This window comes from Lissotriton vulgaris, chromosome 6 (genome assembly GCF_964263255.1).
Source record: "Lissotriton vulgaris chromosome 6, aLisVul1.2, whole genome shotgun sequence".
NCBI lineage: Eukaryota > Metazoa > Chordata > Amphibia > Caudata > Salamandridae > Lissotriton > Lissotriton vulgaris.
The window spans coordinates 161364671-161388265 of NC_141694.1; the positions used below are offsets into that span (position 1 = coordinate 161364671).

Sequence of the window (23595 nt, forward strand, 5' to 3'; positions counted from 1 at the left end):
CTGGCCCCTGTGTCTCTGAATGCCTCAACTTTCTGACCATTCAATAAGACTTCGTGTCTATACTTTCCCAAAATGTGGGGTCCAGTAGTGAAGTTGGCAAACCCCATGCCAGTCTCACAGACAAGAGTGTGGTCAGGGGACCTGGCTAGGCCATAGTCCACCTGATTTCCCAAAGTAATGCCCACCACATTCTTGGGGGCACTCCCACCACCTGGGGGATTACCACTAGTGGTAACAGGAGGTCTGGGAGTGTTACTTGGGGGTATGTTTTCCTTATTGCTATTTTTAGGGCACTTGGCATCACTTTTGTAATGGCCCACCTGTTTACAGGAATGGCAATAAGATTTCTTCTGTTCTGAAGGAGTGTTCTGGGACCCACCACCCTTGTTGGAGTTTTGGGGCCCTGGGGAAGTCTTCTCTGTGGATTTATCCCCACCCTCCTCTTGAGGCTTGGTTGATTCCTTTTTCTGGTCACCACCCTGGTTTTTAGGCCTAACCCTGGTTCTGACCCATTTGTCTGCCCTCTTACCCAATTCCTGTGGAGAGGTCAGATCAGAGTCTACCAGGTGCTGGTGTAATAACTGGTTCTGACAATTATTTAAGATTTGCTCCCTTATAATTAGATTATACAATCCTTTAAAATCAGTAACCTTACTACCCAGTAGCCAGCCTTCAAAAGCCTTAGTGGCACAATCAACAAAGTCAGACCAATCTTGAGACTGCGTATTCTGGGTATCCCTGAACAGCACCCTGTACTGCTCAGTGGTTAGGCCGAACCCTTCAACGAGTGTATTCTTCAAGACTTGGTAATTGTTAGCGTCCTCCACCCTTGTGGTGAGGAGCTTGTCTCTTCCTTTTCCTTCAAAGGAGAGCCACAAGATAGCTGCCCACTGACTCTGGGGAACGCCTTGTACCGTGCAGGCCCTCTCCAAAGCAGTAATCCATTTGTGGATGTCGTCCCCTTGTTTAAAGGGGGGCACTATCTTACCAAGGTGTTTCGTATCGAAACTCTTTTCCCTATTGCTAGGTACATTGCTGCCACCAGTGGGGACTGCCCCACTTAACTGTTGCTCTCTCGCAAAGGCAAGCCACTCTTTGGCCAGGGCAAGTTCTTCCCTTTCGATCCTCAGATTAGCTGCCCTTTCCTTAGCTTCGTACACTCTCCTCTGAGGGGACGTCATCCCTCTCTGAGAAGAGTTGTGAGAGCCATTGGTTCGAAGGGATCCGCCAGAGTCTCTCGATAGAGATCGGGCTCGTCCATTCCCAATGTTAAGCGGACCTGACAGTAGCGCCGGGGGTCCCCCAGTACCACTATCATGTTTGCTTAAGTTGGACCTGCTCAGTCTAACGACTTCTACCTGTCCCTTATCTGCCTCATCCCCAGAGGGATCCTCATCCTCATCATCCTCCACATCTTCGTTCTCAGTTGCGAGGTGGATGAGGTCAGGATCGTCTCTGGTTCCCTCGAGGGGAGGCATGTCTCCTTCTGGATTAGAAGAGCTAAGAAGTTTCTCGGCCCTTCTGGCATCAGAAGTCTCCAAGAGACCAATCAGAAAGGACGTTGTGGGGTTAGACCCCTGCTTGATCTTCCTGGAGTGACATAGCTGTCTTAACTCCTTGAAGCTCAGCACAGTATATCCTGAAGGGATGACCTGTGGAGGGTCAACTGACACAAGGGGAGACCCAGAGTTTCCTCCTTTGTCCGACATACTGTTTCTAGTGTGGTGTAAGTGATGCACCTACCTACACTACGTGTTTACCTACTGTTCCCTTGCTAAGAGTTGTAGCCAAGGTGTGCTAAGCCTTGAAGAGCTACAACAGCTGGTTCAGTAGAACTCAGAGTATTCTAAGCTTTAGTTATATGTACTAACAGTACTTGTGCGATCTTTCAACAAGATATTCTTAGGATACGTGTGGTAAAACAACAGCAAGCTCAAATCCCAACCGCTGCTCACCAATGTGAGAAGTTGGCCCGATATGCAACGTTCGCTATTCTAGCGACCGCTATGTATCGTTCCAACGACCCTTATGGTGTTTGGTTGTAAGTCAACCTATAGACCAGCTATCCTAGTAGCGTGGATACGAGCAGTCTAAGGCTAAAGACTCGAGAGGGCGCGTTAAGCCAGCTGTTTACCACACATGTACCCCTTGAACACCCAGTGAAAGGACACCACACAAGTGTTATGAAAATAAACAGTATATTTATTAAGAATCACAACAGCCCTGTACTCTTTATGAGGACAGGGTACTAAGCACAAACCAAATCTCTTTAGCAAATACTTCAAGTGCACAATTAAAACAAGTGTCCGAGGACACGGAAAGTTTAAGGTCTCGGGCGGACCCGATAAGGCAAGTCGGAAGCGAGGGACTCGGGACCCTAGAGTAAGGAGGCTATGCAGGCACCGAAATGCCGAGTTACCTAGCCACGAGGGCTGCGGCTGCACAAGTCTTACAGGCGTCGGGGTCTTCGCTGACGAGCCAGGAGCCGGAAGAAAAGGAGTTGCTGGCCGGTGACCAGTGCTGAATAGTTCGTAGAGATCCAAGCCTGGATCAGAGAGTGTTGATACCTGAAAGCAGAGGGGACCAAGTTCGTACTACTAGCCAGTAGTCAGAGGGTACCAGGAGGGCACCGGTTGGCCGTCACCTCGACCAGGTGAGTGGGCGACGCTAGGCTCTGCAGTCTCACGGACCAGGAGGCGTTGTCGGCGACCACGGTGGAGGTGCGAGCTGTCCCACGAAGGATGATGCTGTCGGCGTCGCTGGGCCCAGGATGGGGCAACAAGCCTTGGCAAATCTCAGGGCCACGTGGTGGGCCTAAGATGGCGTCTTGAGTGGACCAGGAGGGCCCGGGGTGCATCTCGCAAAGATGGAAGCAAGGGCCAGTCTGGAGCAACCAGACCAGCAGAGTTGATTGTCGGATGTCGTCACAGAAGGGCACAAGCCAGCGGCTAGTGACCAGACAACGTGCTGAGCAGCGAGCAGAAGGGCCCCACGCAGATCGTGGAGATGCTGGGAGACTGCACTTCGGTGCTGGAGCGGCTCAGGGTCGGGGCTTCTCTGACCCCAGAGCACTCACCAGAGAGTTACCTCAATGGTCGTGCTGGGTTTAAGAGCGTGCAGGTTCTGATGATGGCCGGTCCCTCGAGGTCTCGTCGCACCCACAGATCACAGCTGCGCTGATGACGTGGGTAGAGGTCAGAGGTGCCAGGGAAGCCGGTTCTCGTCGAGCTGGGCCGTCGGATTCCTTGAGGAAGGACTTACAGCAAACCGCAGAGTTCTTAGATGGTGCCTGCTGATGCAGGGTGACTACTCCTTAGTCACAAGGGAGAAATCTTGAGAAGAGTCTTGAATGTCCTTTCGTAGAAAGTAGTTCTTGAATCAAAGATGATCTAATTTGGAAGGGTCCCCGCTCCGGTCTTTATCCTAAAGAAAGGGGTGGGTACATGACTAGGTCCTGCCCTAAGGGTGGGACCAGGAAGGGGGGTAGTTACACCCCTCTCCCCTACCGGACTTTCCCCAGGCCAGGGCTGTCGCCCCTGGAACTGGTTCTAACCGGCAGATGCGTAGTGAGCACCGGGGTGCCACTCCGCAGTCACCTTCTCGCAAAAGCCCTATCTACCCAGAATACACAAACCCTGTCTGGGACGGTGCGAACACCGCCCTCGACAGGAAACCCTTTGTCCGAGCGCTCCTCGCTGGAAGGACTCCCAGCAGCAGGAGGTCAGACTCGTGTCTGTGGTGGCAGCATCCATTTTGTGGAGCTGAGGCTTCAGTTAACTTTAACCGGGGTTCACAGTTACGTACATGTCGTGTCCCTCTAGAAGGGTGGAATGCTAACCTCATCGCCAGAATTGGTGAGAGGGCAGCACCCCGATTCGTATGACACCTTACTCGACATGCCTTGATAACGCGACACCGGAGTTACCGATATGGTACGCGTTATCATGGAACAGCCATTGGGTCTTGATTCCGCAAGCTGCAACCGGGCTCGGCTCGGGCCAGAACACAGTTCACACGAGCCCATGCACTCTGCCTTCAGGATTGTCAAGGCCTGCCATGGGAGTGACTGATAGGAACTCGGGTGTCCATTGTATGGTTAGATATAGGGCTACTATATCTAAAGCAAAGTGTGATTACACGACTTCGCCCCAGCTGTCATGCAGCCAGTTGTGTCAAATTTAGGAGGCCAGCCAGGGGTGGCATAATACATGCTGCAGCCCCTGACGGCCCTGGGTACACCTATGCCCTGAGTTACAGGGTCTGATAGGGTGGCCCAGTACCAATTGGAAATGCACCTAGGGTACATGGAATCCATTTTAAAGAGAGAGCAGTAGGCCTGGGGTCCTGATTGGCAGGGTCCCAGGTCGACTATGTCCAAAACCAGCTAAAACACAGGGCAAAAAGTTGGGGGCAACCATAGTCAGGATGTACCTTCCTACAGGGATGTTATATTTATAAGATGTTATAAATAAACTTCCATTCTGTCCTATGGGGAAAGAAAGCCTATCAAACAATCAGTGCTGCAGGCTCACTAGTAGCACTTAGTGCACTTTGCTAGGGGCTTACCAGTAATCAAATTATAAAATCAGGGAGAACCAATTGTTACAACAATTTCTACAGGGAGCACTTGCACTTTGGCACTAATCAGCAGTGGCAAAGTGCCCAAAGCATCTAAGCCAGCAAAACAAAATCCAGAAAAACATAAAAAATACAGGAGGGAAGGCAAACAGTCAGGGGAAACCACGCCAAAGATGCCAAGTCTAACATTCTTCTTCAATCAGGTTCATAGCAAAGTCCACTCTTTGTGCTTTCCTTGGCAGAAGCAGCAACTGCATGCCAGCCCCACAAAGCACACAGCAAAGGGGTGGTATTCCTCCTCACAGCTCTCCAGTTCTTCTCCTTGGCAACGGTTCCTCTCAAGTCCAGAAGTGATCTCAAGTTCTGGGGTTTAAGGTCCATTACTTATAACCCATTTTGGCTTTGTTATTCTTTGTGCCAGGGTCTCTGAGCCCAGTCCAAACCAGTTGTGTCCTCACTTCTGCAGTATGGCCATAGGGGGCGGAGACATCATTGTGCAAGGGAGACAGGCCTTATTCAGGTGCAAGGAAAAACTCCTCCCCCTACTCTAAATGCAGCCAAGGCCTATTAAGCTCAGCACTGAGTTATCCAGGAAGGGCCAGGCACACCTTAACTCCCCCCCCCCCAGCGTATATCTGCAGAGAATGCACATCCCTAGCCCCTGCCAATCCAAAAGCAGACAGTCAATCCACAACCAGTCAGTGGCACCTAGAATGGTTAAACCAGAAAATGCCTATTGTCTAAAAGTGGCATCTCCATACACACAATTTAAAACCACCTTTACTAAAAGATGTGATATGAAATTCTGAGTTTATGGGGCTACTTAGGTGGGTGGCACAATCAGTGCAGCAAGCCCACCAGTAGCATTTGATTTACAGGCCCTGTCACACCCAGTGCACTTTACTAGGGACTTACCAGTATATCAAGTATGCCAATCCTGGACAACCAATCATATTAACAACTTACACAGGGAGCACTGGCACTTTGACTCTGATTAGCAGTGGCAAAGTGCTCAAAGCATCTAAACCAGCAAAAACAAAATCCAGCACAGCATCAAAAATACAGGACGTAGGGGCAAAACAGTCATGGGCAACCACGCCAAGGAAGCCAAGTCTAACAGTTGTCTCTTACCGTTTGGAAATTACACTTATAAAATGTAATAAGGCAACGCCAATGTTATCCTAGGGGGGAGATAGGCTTTGCAGTACTGAATAACGAATTTAAGAGTTCTTCACTTCTAGGACGTGTAAAGTACATGACCTACTTTTGAAGCGCATTGTACCCTACCCTCTGGGCTGTTCAGGGCTTACCCTAGGGGTGACATCTATGTATTAAAAAGGAAGGTTCGGGCCAGTCATATGCTTTATTTTATGTGTGTATCAGGAAAATATATGCCTGAATCCCTATGCGCACTGTCAGTGGTTAATGACCCATCACCATTAACAATGTGTACACAAATACTTTAAACAATTTCATGCAACTAAAATGTTTTTATTTCTTTTGTCTTTTGACAATATTCCATGTATTTTACAGAATTTCACAATTCAAAAACAATATTGTACCATGAATACAAAAATACATTATTTAATCATTCTTGTGGATTACACTCGATTCTTTTATAGCCCTATGCATTTCCGTACATTGGTCCCTTCCTCAGGGCCCTCTTAATCAAACAACAAAAATAATTAAATCAACAAATGTTGGTGAATACATTCGAACCATTATATAAGCAAATAGAATTTGTTAAGACTTGATTAGCTGTATTTGATTCCTCGGTTGCAATATGAGGTTTTGGTTAACCTAATTATTTTTGTTGTTTGCTACAGAGGCCCCTGAATGTCGCTTTGTATTGTGTTATTGAGGGATCATGCAACACGTGATGTCACTTCTGCTAAAACCCTGTCCTGAAGATATCACCCATCATTTGTCTGAAGACTAGCTTAATGATAACGTTTTCTTCAATTTAACATAATTGCAACACAGTGTACGGCAGTTTTAAATATTTTTGTTGACAGCAAATGGTATGTTTGTCTTTTCTCTCTACAGGAGTGCCTTGTGAAACCAAAATAGTGTCTCCAACGATGATCGTGTGCACCACAGGGCCAGTTAAACACCATAGACTAAAATCACCTCAGCCAGGTACTTGGGAAATTGTTTCTTTGGTTAGTAAATGTGTAAACAAAAAGAATAATGTATTTTAAATTGTCCTCTTATTTGTTAACGTCTGTAAACTATACAAAGGAACAATGGGGCATATTATCAAGGGGGTTTATCTCTGCTTTTTTGGCTTTAAAAGCCAAGAAAGCAGAGATACAATTATCTCCCTATTACCAAGCTGTCGCTAACACCAGTTAGTGACAGCTAAAAGGAGATAGCGACCATCTTGGGCCCCGTTTGCATGTCAGTGATATTTATCACTAATGACATGCAAAGTGGGCGTGCCAAGATGTTAGAGACTGAAAACAGTCGCTAACATCGCTATCTCCTATTACCAACTTTTGGAGATATTCGCGCTAAGCGCGAATATCTCCAAAAGCTAACACCTGCCCTGAGCAGTTCTTAGCCATGTTATCCAATGGGAGGTGGATAACATGGCTGAGAGCATTAGCTCGGTAATGCATGAATGTTGCTGACTTTTCAGCGATATTCATGCATTTCGGCCGTTTTTTATCGCATTTGCGATAAAAATCGCCGATGTGTGGCGATAATTTTTGTCTCTAAACAAGTTAGAGACAAAAATTATCGCTAGTTGTTGGTAATATGCCCCAATGTACTTTAATAGTTTAATTGAAAAAGTTATGTTATTATATTTGGATACATTCTGATTTAAAAGGGCCACCAACTTTATTTTTACATCTGTTTAGAAGACCGTGTAAAGACATGTTTTAGGATATGATCCAGAAAATTCGATTTTTGGAGGGAGGGAGTGGATTTTGCCAATGGTGGGTGGTGTCCCTAAACCATTCCCACCAACTGCCACTGTGACGTAACTAAGCTAGTGGCATGAACTATATATACAATTAAAACCAGGAAGGCGTTCAAGTTTGCGCGCGATAAGAACGATTATGAACAAGGACAAATATTCACATTCACGCTCAAATATTATACTCTGTGTAAACAAAAAAGTTCAGTTAAATAATCTGACCAGAATAAAGAATCCACTGTGAGAGGGACTGATACCAATGCTTCTACTTCGGATGTCAGCACAGTTCCCAGCGAAACGGAGTCTGAAGATGGGGCAAGATCTGAAACAGGGCAACGTGAAGACTTAGGGCATTTGACATTAGCTGAAGAGATGGACTTTTTTACGCAGATAAAGGAAAGAGTCTCTGAGACCCAGAAATCCAAATCAAGCGCAAGACAAAGAAATAGCAGAAGGCCTAGAGGCGAAAATGCCGCAAACGTAAGAGGAAGGAGGAGACGGAACGTAAGATGGAACAAACGATAGTCTTCCTCGATAAAAACAGTTATCAATCTCAATAACGGAAAAAGAAATCTTGGCCCTCGGACTATCGATTTCTGTCCAGAGAGAAATTTTAATTGTTGCCAGACCAGGGTGGATGTTTTTAAGTATATACGGAAATTAAAACTTGCAAAATATTATGCTATTAAACAACCTGCAGTTAGTACTAGCCTAGATAATGAAATCAATGCACTCTGTAGATCCAAAGGACTTCTGGCAAGCGATGTCCTGTTATAGAGGACGCTGAGTGAGCTTAATAAGAACAGCAATGATGACGAGGAGAATACACAGGACCTTATACGAGATGAAGGAATAAAATTGAACAAACCCGGACAAAGTCCTTTTAAACCCTCTTCCACTTTTATACCAGTTATGCCACGTGATACGGTGGATATTTTCCATGATTGCATAATTGAAGAACTAAAAACTCTCAATAAGAACACGACTAAGCATAGGTTAAAAGCCAAGCACTCATCCATTGAATACAACTTGATGTCTTAATTGAAGAAGAGCCATTGTAGTGAATAATTCTGATAAGGGTGGGAATACAGGGCCATATTATCAAGAACAGGCGATAAAATTATCGCCGCTTTATTGCCAGGAAACTGACACTAATGCGGCGATAATGGGCTTGATAATATGTCCTTGTGACTTCCCATAGAAGCCCAGGTTCTGGTGTTAACCTGGGCTTCTATGGGAAGTCACAAGGGCATATTATCAAGCCCATTATCGCCGCTCTAGCAGCAGTTTTCTGCCGATAAAGCAACGAAAATTTTATCGCCTGTTCTTGATAATATGCACCACAGTGCTTTGGATGTTCGAGGACTATAAAATAGAGGCATATAGACATCTTAATGACACACTTTGTTACAAAAATATCAACATGTCTTCAGTAAAGAAAATGATGAAGAACTATAAAGATGAACTTACACATTGGAAGCACGAAGGCCTCCTTTCTAAAGACGAATTTGCTTTTTTGAACAATGAATTTCATTCATCATGCCCACCATGCACTTTATTCCCAAGGTGCATAAAGAAGAACTACCAGTGCCTGGACACCTATTATCTCTGCACAAAGGAGTTTTTAGGTCGAGCTATTATATCCCACAGGGATTAATAGCTCGAACATATAGTAGGGGAAACAAACTCTTGACCAAGCGGATTCCCTGCAGTTCATGTTATGCACTCGTGTGAGACGCGCATCCATGTCAAACCCATCAGCCTCGCAGAACCAGACTTCAATGGAATGCCTCCCAAGCCGCTCCCCTGCCATGAGACTTTAAAGCAATGCGCTCCCGCCCGCCCCCCCACATCAATGCTAAGAGCTTGTTAACAAATTAACCACTCTTATGCAGTGACAGTTTGTCTACAGTCAACTTCCTGCAGTTTTCTAATCGCAGTGTGCATGCTCCGGCAAACTGCGCTGTGGTGCGTAACAATGCTCTGGTACAATTATGAGGTCATACGCTCGCCTGCTACTGGTAAACAGCACACCAGTTGCTCGTGCTTCTGATGCTTTTAAAAGCAGAGAGCGTGCATGTTAAGGTAGAAAACGTATGCTTTATGTGTGCTTTGCTGTTCTCACGTCAGAATTAGACAACTTTTGTATGAACAGTTACCTGCCTAGTTACAGTTTACGACTTCGGAGTTGTTTCTTTCCTTCCTGTCTCCCAAGCTGCTCTCCGCCGCTCGCCATATGCTCGTTCCCTCCCACTCGCTCGCTCCCCTGCTCCCCCTCCCCCACCCCCAACACAGCAATGCCAAGAGCTTGCTTAACTTGTGGCCTTCGTCCCCTATCGTATTTAGTTTTCATTGTGCCACCCTTACAGTCCCTTTAACAAGAAATTCTGTTGCTTCGACCCAACTTTCACGTTATTGGCAAGCCTAGCTTGTTGCAAGACTTTATTTAGCCATTGAAGGTCGCCTTCTGCTTCTGCTTCACTAACGCTGCCAAATAAGCTCCACCACGCCTTCTCCTTAGACATTCTGGAGTATTTACAGTCCTGTGTGTTCTCACTGTGAAATGCTGCTCGTTCACACTCAATCACTGCTTGCTCCTTTGCTGCGAAATAACATGGCTTGCTTGGACACGGTGCCTGTGAGGCTTTGAACAAGTTAGGTGCATAGCTCCTAATATTTAACATACACATGGGCTTATGACTGGGTTTTAGTGAGTAAATCAGCTGATAGCAATGCATACTAAAATAACAAAACACTTTTGTGCTGAAACGGAATTGTGCGCCAAAAGTTTTTCAAGAAGCCCGGTGCAGTTTGTTTTAATTCACACGTCCCGGCCGCTGCTTTTTTATTTCATTTTTTTTGTTTGTTTTCTATTGTTTCCGTAACTTGTTGCGTTCCGTCTGCTGTTCTATCCCTAGCTGTTCAGCAAATAACATCCTTTGTTACTAACACCCACAGATTAAAAACCGATGCTTCGTCCAGTAAAAAGCAAACCAGCAATCCACCAGAGTTACAAACAATCTTTTGCTCCGCTCCCAAGCATGTAGTTTAACGAAGCTGCAATAGCGTGCTGAACGTCTCCATCTCTGTTTGTGCCACATTAATTTAACTGAAACACAAGACATGTAAGCACTTAAACTATGTACTTTCAGAGATCTAAATTTTTTAGGCACTATTTACCCCCGGTTACTGCCTTTTCCTTCTGTGGCATCGGTCCCTTTGAGGGCGTGATTCACTGAGAGCCTATTGACTGCCTGTTGCATCAGTACTTGTGTGATTTAATTAGTAATATACTTGAAATGACGATGCGCTTATTTTCGAGGGACGAATGGGACCAAATTAAAACGCATGATAATTATCTCGGAGGGCTGGAGGCTAAGGGGCTGTGTTCAGGATGTGTTGCAGATGGCTCCAAGTCACATGGGCACAGTTTTTCCATTTCTTGACTGATTTTACATAATACTTTACTTTACATCAACCAAATTACTGTATCGTTATCTCCCTCTCTGTGGGTATTGTGAGGTGAAGGGTTTTGTCTCATTGTCAGCCGCCTTCCATGGCCGCTCTGATTCTATTTGCCAGCAGCCACTTCACGCGCTCCGCAGGTCATAAACAGCACCATCTGCTCATGGATCGGAATGCTGGCATGGTTGCACATCCCCCCTCCCAGCGCTGCCTGATCTTCAAAGGCACCTTGTAACCCGAGCTGCCCTTTGCATTTGCGTTCTGAACCCTTTCTTGTTTCTTCCTTTCGACAGTCTGCATCGTGGTGGCTTGACTTCTTCTTAAGTCCTTCTTTCTTCTGTAGGGCGTGCCTTTCTTTGTTTGTTTTTCAGTTAGCCATACCATTGGATTATTTGCTTACCGACTCTCCGTTCGATTGCCCATACACTTCTTGGCCACTTGCGAATTTTACTTAGTTGATTAACTTATTTGCGCACTCATTGTTCTACTTGTTTTCCTTCAGTCGATGTCTGTGAGCGGTGCAGCCCAAACAGCGTTGACTTTCTATTCGTCATAGCCTGTTGTCTTTTGCTTTAGATTATATTTTTGTTTTTGTGCTACTTAGTCTACCTACTACTCCCCAGTAGATGCACATGTTTAAATTACGTGTATATATCGCTTCAACATACCCCTGATGAGACGTGACCTGCTCGGATCTATTCACCTTTGTGGGTGTTTGTGCTCGTCAGCTTCCAACCCCTCTGGGTCTGGGAGCCTTTTTAGGTCTTGCAGAGAGACCTATTGGGGCTAAACCAGAGGCTAAACCAGCAGATTTCCGAAGTGGATTTACGACAGTTCATGACGCGCTTCCACATCAAAGCTATTAACCTCCCTCCCACAGGCAACAAGAGGCTTGTTCACGATGCACGTCCACATCACAACCATCAGCCTCCCTGCACGAGCTTGCACTCCCCTTACCACTTGCTCCTGCCTCCGAGAGCTTCAAAGGGATCTGCTTCCCCGCCCACTGCTTCACACTTCACGGCCGCCAGGCCGTGACTCGTTTCATTTTGCAGCCGCTTTGCCTCCCACACACCATATTTTTTCACAACTATGTCGTCAGTTTCCTCTGCCTTTTTCCCTTGTATTTCGTCCCACATTCCTCTCTTCCCAGTCTCTTTTTCAATCACTCACTTCTCCCTTCTTTTCCCCATTATCTTTCGCATTTTCCCACATACACACACCTACTTTCACCCTACTCTCCCGTTTCCACTTGATCGAACTCTCTCTTGGCTCTCTTCTTTTACTCTCCTATTCCCACTTTTCCTTTCCCCTCGCGCTTTCAGCGCCCGCCCCCTTTTTTTTCTTCTCTTTATTATGTTTCCTATCCATGTCCCTCATGTGATTTCCTTTTCGTATGGTCCTCCACTCCACCCCCCGGAGCCCCCATCTGTGCCGAGGCACACTGCACGCTCCGACACTGGAGAGAGAACATGATGTACCTACTCACATCCTCTCACATTATCTTTCACATTGCCCCGCATACACGCACCTACTTCCACCCTACTCTACCGTTTCCACTCGATCCGACTCTCTCTTGGCTCTCTTTTTTTACTCTCCTATTCCCACCTTTCCTTTCCCCCTCGCGCTTTCAGCCCCCCCCCTCATTTTTTTCTCTCTATTATGTTTCCTATCCATGTCCCTCGTGTGATTTCCTTTTCATATGGTCCTCCACTCCACCCCCCGGAGCCCCCCATCTGTGCCGTGGCACATTGCACACTCCGACACTGGAGAGAGAACACGATGTACCTGCTCACATCCTCTCGACTGTTCTCGACAGCGAGAGCGGCGGGCCGGTGCCAGCTCATGGCAATCAGTCACAGATGTGCAAGGCGGAGGTCTGATTCACATTCCTTAGCCTCTTAAATCTCCCCACACATGCTGCAGATCATCCTGATGCACAGCCAGGGCATCCGAGGGCACCAGCGCTGGAGGTCATTACAAGAAAGCAAGAATGCATCTGCAACACGTTTTGAGCTAAGGTTGTTTTTGTAAGGAGTCTCATTATAAGGGCCGGCAGCTCACAATGGAGTTACTTGATTTTATAATGGAATTCCAAGGTGACGTGCAATATAAATGTAATGTACCTTAGGGATAGTTTATTTATTCTCTGTCTACCAACAAGCTTGTTTTCTTGTTTCAGACTGCTGTGTCTTCAGGCAGTCATTTTTCCAACCACCCCCCAAGACCTTGCGCTCCTCATTAATATATTCCGTAGCAGCAACTTAGCATTTCCCTTTGTTTACACTTAACTTCTAAAGAATCACACTTCCGTTGACTGTCCAAGTATTCTAGCATGATGTGTCCCCAGAATCACGGCACACGGAGGAGTGTGGGCATCACTGGGGACACTGCCCTTTGAGCTTCAATGTTCCCCACAGCAGCAAAGGTCAAAACCAGAATCCACACGTGATATCGCTACAGGCTTAACTTCCAGAGAAGTAAAGCATCTCCAAACATGTCCCATAATCACAGACGTGCCCTGCCCTCTTATTATGATCCAGCAGAAGCTCCACAGTAATAAATCCAGAGGCACCTGGTGCCAAAAGAAGCACTGGCACAGCAAAATGGCCCTGGGCTGCTTCAGGTGAATGTGTTCTTTACAATGGCTATTCACAAACGGTCCTTAAACTTTTTACAGGTGCAGATTCGTGGCTTTACGCTTGAACCTGCACCCCAATGTTTGAAATCAACTTTCACCCACCACAATTCAGCACCCTGAGCTTACAATTACGGCAACAGAAACACCCGGCACGAGGCATACCACTGAGATCTGACCCCAGCAAAAACTAGAAGGGATTCACCCACAGCAGAGTCCCTTGGGAGCATCAAAGACGCCCTGCCCCACGCACAGCACCTAGTGTGACATTGGCCAGCCCCAACAAGAGCACCCCGTAATATCAAGATGAGCCCCACCTGCCTCTCAGGGTTGGAACCTGCCTCCCCTTCACCTCTTCATTTTCTGATTTCTTTTTGGAATAAACAGAGTAGAAACACAAACCTCGCACGCTAAGAAAGCCATGTCATGATACAAAAAGACTCATTCTTCTACACTATTTAGATCACATTCCATGAGTTTGTGTTTTTTTAATCTGGATGCAGGCAGGAGCCCTCCCCAGTGGATCAAGTAAGACTGTTACACTATCTAAGCAAAACTGTCAGTCAGTTCTTGGAAATGCTTACGCACAGCCTTCAACAACACAAAGGCGGCCACTTAACTTCTGCAAAAGCACTCCGGGTGCAGCGATTTTAATAAATTATGACTATTTTCAATGCAAACAGTTTTCAGTTCAAATGTGCTAATTATTTAATAGATGGGAGACAAAGCGGCAAATTTATATGGAGAAAGCCAACCCCAGGGCACTGTACTTTGACAGCAGCCCCGTGTATAGAGAATCAGCCGCACGCTACCTGGCCCTGCTTGTCTTATAAGTAAATGAAACACGAAGTGGGCTTTAGGGTGCAGGCATGCCGAGAGCGCCACTTCCACGCTGTTCCCTTACAATGGACCACTTAACAAGTGTTACAAGTAAACAGACCAGAGGAGCCAGGAGAGCAATAACTAAACATTACTCCTCCTTTAATCATGCATCCTTTCGGCGGGGCGCGCGACACGCTCTCTCTCTGTTGCCACACGCATGACACTTAGTAGGCAGACCACACCCTCCTCCCTATGCTCGCTCGAGTTCCAGGCAGCCCACCCCCACCCTGTCCATATGGTCGCTCGACTTTACTTTTAGCTTCGCCGCGCATTCTCACTGGCTCCTATCTGACCACGTATTCTGCCTTTTACATTTACTTCCATGGCCCATAATTTACGGACAAATAGTCTTTCTAATGTTTTGCTATGCTGGCATTTTGCAGGTGCTTTACATTTTCTTACTTGCAATAAGTTTTTTTTAAAGTTGTAATTTACGCAACAAGAATAGTTTCTACTTGTTTATGTAAACATGCTCACATTCACAGTCACCTTTTACAAATCACTTTCTCAACAAACATCCCTCTGGGGCAACACTCATGGCCAACACCACATTACTTAGGCACACCCTAACCTCACTCATGGACACCGGCACACTACTTAGGGACACCCCCACGCATCAATAAGGGACACCACCACACCACTTAGGGACACCAACACATCACTCATGGACAACCACACACATCACTCAGGTATATCCCCACACAGCCCTCAGGTATATCCCCACACAGCACTCGGGGACATCCCCAGAAAGCACTCGGGGACATCCCCACACAGCACTCGGGGACATCCACACACAGCACTCGGGGACATTCACACACAGCACTCGGGGACATCCACACACAGCACTCGGGGACATTCACACACAGCACTCTGGGACATCCACACACAGCACTCTGGGACATCCACACACAGCACTCGGGGACATCCACAGACAGCACTCGGGGACATCCACACACAGCACTCAGGGACATCCACACACAGCACTCGGGACATCCACACACAGCACTCGGGGACCTTAACCACACATCACTCAGGGACACCGCCACATCACTCAGAGACACCACCACATCACTCAGGGACACCGCCACATCACTCAGGGACACCGCCACATCACTCAAGGACACCACCACATCACTCAGGGAGGGACACCACCACATCACTCAGGGACACCAACACATCACATCACTCATGGACAACCACACACATCACTCAGGGATATCCCCATAGAGCACTCAGGGACATCCACACACAGCACTCGGGGACACCAACACACATCACTCAGGGACAACACCACATCACTCAGGGACACCACTACATCACTCAGACACACCACCACACATCACTCAAACACACCACCACATCACTCTGGGACACCACCACATCACTCTGGGACACCACCACATCACTCTGGGACACCACCACATCACTCATGGGCACCACCACATCACTCAGGGACACCAACACATCACTCGGGGATATCTCCACACAGCACTCAGGGACACCACCACATCACTCTGGGACACCACCACATCATTCTGGGACACCACCACATCACTCTGGGACACCACCACATCACTCAAGGGCACCACCACATCACTCAGGGACACCAACACATCACTCAGGGATATCTCCACACAGCACTCAGGGACACCACCACATCACTCTGGGACACCACCACATCACTCTGGGACCCTACCACATCACTCTGGGACACCACCACATTACTCTGGGGCACCACCACATCACTCAGGGACACCACCACATCACTCAGGGACACCACCACATCACTCAGGGACAACCAAACACAGCACTCAGAGATATCCCCACACAGCACTCAGAGATATCCCCACTCAGCACTCAGAGATATCCCCGCACAGCACTCAGAGATATCCACACACAGCACTCAGGGACACCAACACACATCACTCAGGGACACCACCACATCACTCTGGGGCACCACCACAGCATAACTCAGGGGCACCACAGCATCACTCAGGGGCACCACAGCATAACTCAGGGGCACTACAACATCGCTATGCGCTAACACAGCATCACTGAACGCCACAGCATCACTCGTCACCACTACAACATCACTCAGCGCCACCACAGTATCAATCTGTGCAACCATTCAACAACAACAGGTTTCAAATATGTTCTCACAATGTTTCAAGCTTTATTACAATTGTCACAAAAAACATCTGTTCTTGGATTTTCGTCACAATAAAATACACTGAACATAATCTTCACAAAAGTTATTTACAAAAGTTTAAGCTATTGCCATTATACATTACAATAACTTTTATTTAAGTATTAATTATTTAAAAAAATGTAAAGCCATTGTTATTTCTAATATCAATACATCTAAGTCACGTAAATACAAAACATGTTGCATTACAAATGCTATAGGTGTCACATTTGCAAAAGATAAAAGTCTTGGCATTGTAAATGACAAAGCTATTACAGTCGCAATTTAAAAAAACACATAAATAAAACATTTGTCATTTACAAGACCAATAGCTCAAACATTCTTAATGCGAAACCTTTTGCATTGCAAATGTTCGTTTTCTTTGTATCTCGTATTGTTTAGCTGCTTGTCCATGTTACAGCTGCGTGCTCCTGTTCTCCTGGGGGCCTCCATGGTCCCCTTCTGAGTGCTGTTCCTCTGGGAGACGTCAGCAGCCCCCATGCTTGCGCGCTTTCTCACCTGCTCTCAGTTGTCAGTGGATGCATTAGCTTGTCAGTGCCTTCCCTCCCTCCCTCCAGTCACTGCTTTCCTTGTTTTTTTAGACAGTGTGGCAGCTTGCTCCTCATTGCCTTCACACGCCTTCATTTTCCTTGAAAATTTCTCCTTTTACTGTATGTATGTATGTTTTACAAGCACAGCACGCTATAACTTTAGCGGCCCCACCCCTTCTGGTTTTTTTTGTAGCCAGTGTTGCAGCTTGCTCCTCATTGCTGTCCCACCCCCAGGCATGCGCTACACTTTCATCATTGCAAATGATTGTTTGTATTTGGCTAAAAGGTTGTATTTTGTACCATTGGCTGGCAGCTTGTTTCAATTTTCACCTTTCATTTTATGTACCCATTTCTTCTCCTGTTTCTAACATTCCTCATTCTCTCACCCTGTCTCTTCCTATCGCTTTTCCTCTTGATTCGCACTGTCCTTTTATCCTCGTTCTTTCTCTCTGTCATAAGCAGCATTTTTCCTTTTCCAAAGCCCTGTTTTCGCCTCCCACTCGTATCTACCTCCACCGTATCTACCTCCAGCGATCCTTTACTTTTTATATTTTGTATGCACAACAAAAACACTTTCTCTACAAGCAGCACTTTTATCCAGTCTCCCCTCTGGCTGTCTTTACATGCTTACACCCCTCTCCAATCGACCACTCACACTGCACCCCTTTTACACAGACCTCACACACTGGCTCCCTCGCACACAGACCACACTACACACTGCTGCACGCCACACACTGCTGCATGCCTCACTCAGCTGCACGCCACACACTGCTGAACACCTCACACTGCTGCAGGCCTCACACTGCTGCACGCCTCACACTGCTGCACGCCTCACACTGTTGCATGCCTCACACTGCTGCCCGTCACACACTGCTGCATGCCAAACACTGCTGCATGCCACACACTGCTGCACGCCACACACTGCTGCACGCCTCACACTGCTGCACGCCTCACACTGTTGCACACCACACACTGCTGCATGCCACACACTGCTGCATGCTGCACACTGCTGCACTGCTGCACGCCTCACACTGCTGCACGCCTCACACTGCTGCACGCTACACACTGCTGGACGCCGCACACTGCTGCATGCCTCACACTGCTGCACGCTGCACACTGCTGCATTACTCACACTGCTGCACGCCGCCTCACACTGCTGCACGCCTCACACTGCTGCACCCCTCACACTGCTGCACGCCTCACACTGCTGCACGCCTCACACTGCAGCACACATCACACTGCTGCACGCTTCACACTGCTGCATTACTCACACTGCTGCACACTGCTGCATGCCTCCCACTGCTGCACACCTCACACTGCTGCACACCTCACACTGCTGCACACCTCACAATGCTGCACGCCTCACACTGCTGCACGCCTCACACTGCTGCACGCCTCACACTGCTGCATGCTGCACACTGCTGCATTACTCACACTGCTGCATGCTGGACACTACCGAACGCCTCAAACTGCTGCAAGACTCACACTGCTGCATGCTGCACACTGCTGCATTACTCACACTGCTGCACACCACACACTGCTGCACACCACACACTGCTGCAGGCCACACACTGCTGCATGCCTCACACTTCTGCATGCCTCACACTGCTGCACACCTTACAACACCATCACATCACTCAGGGACACCACCATATCACTCTAGGACACCACCACATCAGTATAGGACACCACCACCTCACTATAGGACACCACACATTACTCAGGGACACCACCACATCACTCTGGGACACCACCACATCACTCTGGGACATCACTCAGGGACACCACCACATCACTCTGAGACACCACCACATCACCCTGGGACACCACCACATCACTCAGGGGCACCACCACATCACTCAGGGGCACCACCACATCACTCACAGACACCAACACATCACTCAGGAACACCACCACATCACTCTGGGACACCACCATATAACTCTGGGACACCACCCCATCACTCTGGGACACCATCACATCACTCAGGGACACCCCCACACCACTCAGGGGCATCACTCAGGAGCACCACCACATCACTCAGGGGCACCACCACATCACTCAGGGGCACCACCACATCACTCAGGGACACCACCACATCACTCACAGACACCACCACATTACTCAGGAACACCACCACATCACTCTGGGGCACCACTACATCACTCTGGGACACCCCCACATCACTCAGAGACACCACCACATCAATCAGGGACACCACCACATCACTCTAATACACCACCACATCACTCAGCCCAACCACATTATCACTCAGCACCACAACAGCATCACTCAGCACCACAACAGCACTGTCCTTGCTTGCTACCAATAAGCATTGCCATAGCCAATAGGACTTGCATTAGGAAAGTATAAGCTATTGGCTTTGTGAATAACAATGCTATTAATTTATATTTTTTCAAAGCCAACACATATTAAAAAAAATTGTCATTTACAATACCAATAGCTCACACTTTCCTAATGCGAGACCTATTGCATTGCAAATGCTTGTTTTAAATACTTCCAAATATGTGGACCACTATCTGCAAGAGTTTTTGACTAGTCTTTCAACCTGTATCAGTGACACCACAGATTTTTTGAAGAAACGTAACAATCCGACATGGGTAGAAGATTTTTTATTCTTGACTATGGACATAATTGCCCTTAACACCAGTATAGCTCACACCGATGGATTAAAGACTGTAAAATACTTTGTAGACCAAAAAACCATTGATATGTATGAGCATAATCAAATGATTTTAGATATAATATACTGGTGCTTACATAGCAATTTATTTTTATTTGACAAAACAGTATTTCAACAACTAAGGGGCGTGGCCATGGAGGCATGTTTCTCCTCCAGCTATGCATGCTTGCATGTTGTTTGTTGGGAGGAACATGTCCTCATGGACATTCATAAAGAGGAATGGTCCAAGCACGTTATTAAGTGGTGGAGATACATCGATGATGTTGCAATTGCTTCATTCAGCCTAGTGCTGACTCATCCAGCCTCTGGGGGAATTCCCCAGCCCCTGTCACTCACAAACCAGACAGTCAATACACAAACAGGCCCAGGCACACAGAAGGGTCAGACAAGAGAACAGCAACTTTCTAAAAGTGCTGTTCTCAAACACAGGATTTAAAAACCACCTTTCCTAAAAGATGTGTTATTAAATTCTGAGTTCAGGGATACTAGATACTTATGTCCTATCTTGTTCCTATGGGAAGAAATGCTGTTAACCACTGTAGCCAGCATCCCCCATGTTAACCTATGGAGCAAGATAGCCTTACAATAGTGAAAAACGAAAATGGCTGTAATTCTCTACCAGAGCATGTCACCTGCACTAGTACATGCTCTACCTTTCACATACACTGCACCCTGCCCAGGGGGTACCTTGGGCCTTCCATAGGCGTGACTGATGTGCACGAAAAGGGAAGGGTTAGGCCTGGTCAGTGGGGACACTGACCAGGAGGACATGGCAGTTCTAAACTGCCCATAGGCGCTGCAGTGGCAGGCCTGAGACACCATTTTTAGAGCTACTCCTGTGGGTGGCACAATCGGTGCTGCAGGCCCACTAGTAGCATTTGTCATCACCAGCCCTGGCACACCCAGTGCACTTTACTAGGGACTTCATGGGGATACAAATATGCCAAACATGTATATCCAATCAGAATAACAATTACATAGGGAGCACTTACACTCTGGCACTGATCAGCAGTGGCAGAGGGTCCAAAGCATCTAAACCAGCAAAAACAAATCCAGCACAGCATCAAAAATACAGGAGGCAGAGGCAAAAAGATAGGGGTAATCACGCCAAAGATGCCAGGTCTAACATTGACTATGGACATAATTGCCCTTAACACCAGTATAGCTCACACCGATGGATTAAAGACTGTAAAATACTTTGTAGACAAAAAAACCATTGAAATGTATGAGCATAATCAAATGATTTTAGATATAATATACTGGTGCTTACATAGCAAATTATTTTTATTTGACAAAACAGTATTTCAACAACTAAGGGGCGTGGCCATGGAGGCATGTTTCTCCTCCAGCTATGCATGCTTGCATGTTGTTTGTTGGGAGGAACATGTCCTCATGGACATTCATAAAGAGGAATGGTCCAAGCACATTATTAAGTGGTGGAGATACATCGATGATGTGTTTGTCATCTGGAGGGTGGAGTAATGCACAGGCTAAACAATTTGTTGATAACATCAACAATAACAATCTTAATCTCCACTTCACAGCCAATATTAATGCTGCTACTACCAATGTTTTAGATTTTACGATATATGCAGAGCAAGGAAAAGTAGAGACATGTTTCTTTAGAAAACCCACAGCTGGCAATTCTCTGTTACATGCCTCTAGCTTTCATCCTCAACATACGATCACCAGTATCCCATATGGGGAATTTCTACGGATAGGTAGAGCCTGCAGCACAGAAAAAGATCTCATTGTTCATCAAGCTGCAGCAAAACAAAGGTTTAATGAAAAAGGTTACAAAAGCAAACAACATGAGATTGCCCGTACAAAAGCCAATAACAATAATAGTCAAGTTGCTTAACTCCAACATAGAAGGTGACGATGTGCAAATTGTATCGAACACTCCAACAAAACCGATTAACGAAAAGAGATGTATCAGATTAGTTGCTACCTACAGTAGACAGGCTAACAAGATAATGGCTATTGTTAACCAACGTTGGCCCTTATCCTCACTGATGGAATACTGAAACAAGTACTTCCTGTCAAACTCACGTTTGCGTTCTGTAAGGCTTTTTTAAGTGCAAAACATGCAGGGCATGTACGTTTGGGGTCTACACCATCACATATGCTTTGGAGTATCCATAGTACCTTAACGCCATTTATTCATGAAGCAGTATGTTTTTTATGTTCACTATAGTCACATGGTGGTAAGGTTTCCTTTAAATATTCTTACTTGTTGCAGTGTGATCATGTGATCAAGGCTGTAGTTCATGGCTGAAACGCGTCATGGGCAGCACAAGCTTGTACTAAACAATTGGATTATTCAGCATCAACATTATTTGAGTCCGTTTGATCTATTCGTGCATTACCTGCACATGGATTGTCTTTGTGATATATATACATATACGCAGAAAATGCCGCGCCTTGAACCTCAGGCAGCAATACCACAGTGAAACAAGGCCACTGGAAACGCTATCAGAAAAAGACAAAGAAAAAAGGTCCAAATCAGTAATTAACCTCTCAAATTTCAAATTATCAACAGCAGAGACGTCGGTATTAAATCTGGGACTTTCTTATTGTCCACCATGCAATATGAACTATGCAGATACTCGCATGGACATTTACAGATTTACCCGTAAATTGAAACTTAAAAAGTTTTTGGAACTCCATCCTAAAAAGGATACTTCCTGTGAATTGACCATGAGTTTGCCCTTACCTGGAACTGACAGTCAGATCACTTTGGAAAACATTTGGGAGTTACAGAATGAGGCTACCTCGGATAATGGATTGGATATTCCCCTTGCTTCCAACAGACATTTGACCACCCCATTTAAAGCCAAATCCACCTTACAGCCTATAATGGTGCATGATAACTTGGATACCTTCCAAGAAATAGTAGTCAAAGACATCAAAGAACTATACACCACCACCAATAAGAAAAGATTCTACATATCCAAACAGAACTGGTGCTACAAACAACTAATTACAAAACTACAGAAAGATCACAATATAATCGTGACACAGTACGATAAAGGCGGTAATGTAGTCCTGTGGCCCAAGGATATGTACATCAAGGAGGCGGAATCTCAGCTTAATGATATTGCATGCTATAGAAGAAGCAACATGCAAATTGTCAAATCTACATGGGTGGACCAATTGACAAAATTACAAGCATGGAGAAGCACAGGACTCCTTTCACACGAGGAGTTCAGATATCTTAAGAAAGATCATCCAGTTATTCCATTGTTTTATTTACTCCCGAAGATCCATAAGGACCCTGTAAAACCCCCTGGCCGACCCATTATTTCGGCAATTGACAGTTCTTTGGAACACGTGTCCAAGTACATTGACTTTTTTCTTCAGGGACACGTGAAAACTCTCAACTCGTATGTCAAAGACTCTTTTGATTTCCTCAGCAAAATTGAGCGTTTTGTTTGGGAGGAAGATATGCTTTTAATGACTTTGGATGTTTCGTCCCTCTACACTTTAATACGGCATCATGATGGATTGAAAGCCCTGGAACACTACTTGAACAGATGCCCCCCTCATTCAATGGCACACAATAAGATGCTGGTGGACATGACCAGAATGTGCCTCGAACAGAACTTTTTTATCTTCAATGGCGCTATCTATCATCAAGTAAGAGGTGTGGCGATGGGGGCCTGTTTC

At 46.4% G+C, this 23595-nt stretch overlaps 1 protein-coding gene across 1 annotated transcript in view; it reads left to right on the plus strand.

Moving 5' to 3' along the window:
* The window catches only part of PKHD1 (PKHD1 ciliary IPT domain containing fibrocystin/polyductin), a 2083594-nt gene that overhangs the window by 378143 nt on the left and 1681856 nt on the right, over positions 1-23595 (plus strand). The window contains exon 13 of the mRNA XM_086926200.1: positions 6625-6717. Coding sequence (XP_086782326.1) covers positions 6625-6717 — 93 coding nt within the window. The remainder of the gene's footprint in view (positions 1-6624; positions 6718-23595) is intronic.